The sequence below is a fragment of the Lygodium microphyllum genome, chromosome 12, assembly GCF_053477565.2.
Source record: "Lygodium microphyllum isolate KBCC chromosome 12, Lygodium_microphyllum_v1.1.10, whole genome shotgun sequence".
Taxonomy (NCBI): Eukaryota; Viridiplantae; Streptophyta; class Polypodiopsida; order Schizaeales; family Lygodiaceae; genus Lygodium; species Lygodium microphyllum.
The window spans coordinates 94,477,551-94,482,222 of NC_141146.1; the positions used below are offsets into that span (position 1 = coordinate 94,477,551).

A 4,672-nucleotide genomic window follows, 5' to 3' on the forward strand; every position below is an offset into this window, starting at 1 on the left:
CGCATCTTAGGCGTGGCGCCAATATTTATTTTGACACGCTTATTTATTGAAGCACGTGACATTTATTTATTATTTTGTATGTGCATGGACGCGTGATTTAAATTTTTATTATTGGACATTGTATTTGGGCACAGCCCGACTCTTTGGACGTCCAATCGCTTTAATTCTTTAATCAAACAAAAAGGCTAAAGAGTGCTAATTGTAAATTGGGCTATTTTTTGAGCTTGGAGATGAATAATATATCAAATGTATGCTTTGTGGAGCGCTCACACAAGGCATGGGGGGAGATTGTACCCAATTAGTCTTTTGCTTCATGTCGTGCAAGTCTTCTCTCTTGTTTTTGTGCAAAAGTAGAGTTCTTTTATTATTGGGGACCTTCCGGCGCTCATTAGGAGGCATATTCCACAGTGGGTTCCGTGAGGTTTTGCAGTGGATTCCGTAAAATTATATTTGTTGCCGGGGCTCATACACAAGGTGGATTCCTTGTGCGAAAAGTCGATGGGGACACATGTCCTTTTTGGGTGTCTTGTTAATTTAATGTGCAAGTGGGTGATTCCACAGCGGGTGATTCCGCAAAATACATATTTAAATTAATGGACATTTATGATTTTAGAGTGCGCACTCGTAATAAATTAAGGTTAGGATTGAGTTCTAACCAATTTATTTATTTTATAGCTGAAGATTGCTAGGTATTCACTTTTGTCTGTTTAATTTTATTATTTTCTAACAATTGTGAATGCTTCAGTTTATGTGTAGAGCAGGCAGCGATGGCGTTGGGAAGCACTGGGCGAGCGTGTGTATTCAAGTTATTTAGAAGAAATTATCATTTTTTATGGGCGCACATCTTAGACGTGGTGCCAATATTTATTTTGGCGCACTTATTTATTGAAGTGCCTGATATTTATTTATTATTTTGTATGAGCATGGACGCACGATTTAAATATTTGTTATTGGGCATTGTATTTGGGCACATCCCGACTCTTTTGGCGCCCAATCGCTTTAATTCTTTAGTGGGACAAAAGCAAACACAAGGCTAAATTGTGTTGATTGTAAATTGGGTTATTTTTTTAGCTCGGAGATGAATAATATATCAAATACATGCTCTGTGGAGTGCTCACACAAGGGATAGGGGGAGATTGTACCCAATTAGTCTTTTGCTTCATGTCGCGCAATTCTTCTCTTTTTTTTGTGCAAACGTAGAGTTCTTTTGTTCTTGGGGACCTTCCGGCACTCACTACGCACGCATATAGTATCCGATCTGTGCACCAAAAGGTGCCTAAAAGCTGGGAGCTTCCGAAGTCAATTCCACCCTTGTGCCTTTGAAAATCAATCAATGTAAGTTTGGCCTCCAAGACTAGCATTGCAAAGGGAGTGACCTAAGACTTTGGAATCTCAGGCTGGTTGTTCAAACGTTAAGGAGTTTGGATAAAAAGGAGGAGACTACTCCATGTCCTCTCCATGTGAGGTGAGGCTCAAGAACACGGCCTTGGTAGTTCCATGTGCTGCGAGTACTTTATGGAGTGGCCTAGTCCCCTAGTGGAAAGGGGAGATCCGAGTCTCGAGATACTCCAAGCAAGAGAGAGAGAGAGAGAGAGAGAGAGAGAGAGAGAAAGAGAGAGTCTGTGTGTGTGTGTGTGTGTGTGCGCTCTTGAAGCGCAGGCCATGTGCTCTCTCAGTTTCCCTTGTCGGGATTAAAAGGCCATCATTGTAGTTTGCTTTACTACAACCACAAAAGGATAAACTGCCAATGAGAAGGCAACGCGTGTTACCCTCTGTGTGTGTGTGAGTGACAGCCCACTGTGTTCTTCTACCTGCAGCCTGCATTTCTCTAGAGAGAGTGTCTGCTGACTGACAGTCCACACTGTTCTGCCTGCATTCGCACTAGGGAAAGCTATGGTACGAAGCCGGCGGGCCCTTTCTCCATATCCTTTCTTTTCCTGGTTCCAGGCCCTGATAATAACTGTACAATATTTTTGGGGCAGCAGAGAAAGTGCAATGTAACTGGAAGAAAGGCATGTGCTCCAGTCTCTCAAAATCAACACAATTGCTTTAAAGAAATTCAACAACTAGCAAAGCAATTGAATCAATGAATGCATGAATGTGTTGGGGAGCGTCTGTGAAAGCAATGTTGGGGTGAGGTGAAGGTAGTAGTGTGGGGCTCGAGAGGCTGATCATTCAGAGACATATGAATATATAAAGGGAGAGAGGGCAAGCCTTGCAGGAAAGAGCAGTAGATGTGATGTATTTCTACACCATCAGAATGGAGCACACTAACCTACGATCATCACTAGTGCTGCTACTAGTAGGCCTAGCTGTGTTCTCTCCTGTTAACAATTGCCAGGTAAAGAAGCATCTCTCTCTCTCTCTCTCTCTCTCTCTCTCTCTCTCTCTCTCACATATTGCAACCCAATTGAACGTACTTCTGTATGATGCACACACCCGTGCGCGCACGCACACGCACACACTCTCTCTCTCATTATGATTCACATTGCTTCCATGACTAACCAAGCTGCCTTCCTCCCTTCTTTCCCCTTTGGGTTGGCAGGGTTCCATCGCCCAACATGGCGGCTATTCTACTATAGCTCAAGTGGAGCCTCAGGTAAAACCATGATACATGAAACTAGCGCTTTCTCACTCTAAGTGCTCCTTATACTACCATACCCACTCATGACTATCGCTACTTCTGAATCGATTGCTAAAACGCTTCAATTGTGGTACTCATTGATCATGGAACAGTTTAGCTACACCAACTATTATAATGGGGGCCGACAGCATGGCAGCGTGCACCCATCAGGTAGTCGCCTTTGGAAACCGCCTCTTCTGCTCATGGCTCTCTACTAACTACTCTATATGATTTGTTCACTCTTCACTAGTATGTATGATGATTTGTTCACTCTTTGCAAGTATCTATGGTGATGATGATCATGGTGCTCTTGATGATGCTAGATTGTCCAAGTGCTTGCTCTTACCGATGCTCTCAAACATCAAAGCACAAGGCATGCATGTTCTTCTGCATGAAATGTTGTTCTAAGTGCCTTTGTGTTCCTCCTGGCACCTATGGCAACAAACAAGTTTGCCCTTGCTATAACAATTGGAAGACCCAACAAGGTGGCCCTAAGTGCCCTTGAGTCATTTCCAATCCATTGTTGCACATGATCACCGAGATTATGTTCACATATCCATAGAGAACCCCTTATTGATGTATGAAGTTGAAACATCTTGTATGCTAATGTTACCAAAGGAGTGCTATCAAAGAGAGCCTCATTCATGTATTGAGTTGAAAGGCCACTATGTTTTCCCCCACTACAAAAGTAACTTTTCAACTTTTACAAACTCACAACTTTCAAGAGTTGTTGCTATAAAACATTTTTCATTATAAATTGCATTCATGAGAAAAAGAGATGCATTCTCAACCCTCATTAGGCACAACTTTAAATAACAATCATCATCACTCAATTAAGCATTCCATTGAGATCTTAGACTAGTCCATAAGGTAAGAAAGTCAAAGTCTAGTGACCAACTCATTACATTACAAAATGTTAATTCATTCCATCCTCAATATCATCATGATGAGCATAAATCAAATTAATGACTAGCATAAGAGATCATATTTTGTCAAATCATCTTTCTTCAATCAAATATGAAAGTTACTAATGCATTTATGCCATTTCTAACCGACAACTTTATGAAACTGTGTCATCAATAACAATAAGCTAAAATGTTATTTTGATTGCCATATCATCCTAGCCTCTGTTGGACATGTACATGTAATGAGAGTCATGCCAAATAGAATCTTAAATCACAAAATGTTCCTATGTATAATATATTTTTTCAATATTTTATTCTATAACAATTACAAACTAAAACAAGAGATGCCAAATGTGTTACTTTATGAAGGCATAGGGTTAAAAATAAGGGACCCCCACGATTTTTAATTTGTAGATAGGTGGGTGAATGTTTAATTGATCAACATTGAAGAGTTTAGATGATTAGGTGAATGTTAAGAGAAAACCCTATTTTTGAGTTGTTTTTGGGCAAATTTTAGGGTAAAATATGTACATATATACATAGACACGAGAGAGAGAGAGAGAGAGAGAGAGAGAGGACTATTTTTTTGAGTTTTCAAGCCTAAAATTTTAGTGAGGTGACTAAGAAAAAGTTAGAATAATAACTTTTGGGCTAAAATTTGCCCCTAATTTTGCCTTGTGAAGATGAAGAGAGCACCTCAATCAAGAGAAAGAAGAGATGCTACACATAGTACTAATGAAAGAAGATGCATTACACAATAGGCCTTATGAAGCCTTTAGAGGGACAAATCACCTCAAAGTGAGGTACATGATGGCACAAGTTTCTAAACAACTTATGCTACCTTTGACATTGGCCATGATGGTTTAAGCTTCCTAGCTAGCCTTAGCTTCTCCTGCAATGGATACTATGAGGGGTGTAGGCATCCTTGAATGTTCGGACGAGTTGTGTCGGGGACAGTTCAGCCCTCCTATCGAGCACTCCAGTCCACTTGGACTCCTCCAAGGCCTCTCGCCAAGCTACACACCACCATGATTGAGGAATTTTGATCTTGAAGCCTACTAGAATCACGTCAGTCTATGGGGATCCCTAGCTTATTAGCACCATTGAAGGTCAACCAATACTTGGCTAAGGCAATCCAAGGCTA

The 4,672-nt window shown here is 40.8% G+C and overlaps 1 protein-coding gene across 1 annotated transcript; it reads left to right on the forward strand.

Annotated features, from left to right (window-relative positions):
- The first annotated feature begins 2,058 nt into the window (after nucleotides 1–2,058).
- LOC148028052 (uncharacterized) lies at nucleotides 2,059–3,272 on the forward strand. Its single transcript, XM_087688988.1, has 4 exons — nucleotides 2,059–2,341; nucleotides 2,546–2,599; nucleotides 2,737–2,794; nucleotides 2,947–3,272. The coding sequence occupies exons 1-4, from the start codon at nucleotides 2,240–2,242 to the stop codon at nucleotides 3,126–3,128; spliced, it is 396 nt and encodes a 131-aa protein (XP_087545114.1). The 5' UTR covers nucleotides 2,059–2,239; the 3' UTR covers nucleotides 3,129–3,272.
- Nucleotides 3,273–4,672: the final 1,400 nt, after the last annotated feature.

Excerpts from the sequence above, each read along its gene's own strand:
- LOC148028052 (XM_087688988.1), top strand. The coding sequence starts at position 2,240 with ATGTATTTCTACACCATCAGAATGGAGCACACTAACCTACGATCATCA. Across the intron at positions 2,342-2,545 it reads CTCCTGTTAACAATTGCCAG|GGTTCCATCGCCCAACATGG; the intron begins GTAAAGAAGCAT and ends TTGGGTTGGCAG. Across the intron at positions 2,600-2,736 it reads TAGCTCAAGTGGAGCCTCAG|TTTAGCTACACCAACTATTA; the intron begins GTAAAACCATGA and ends ATCATGGAACAG.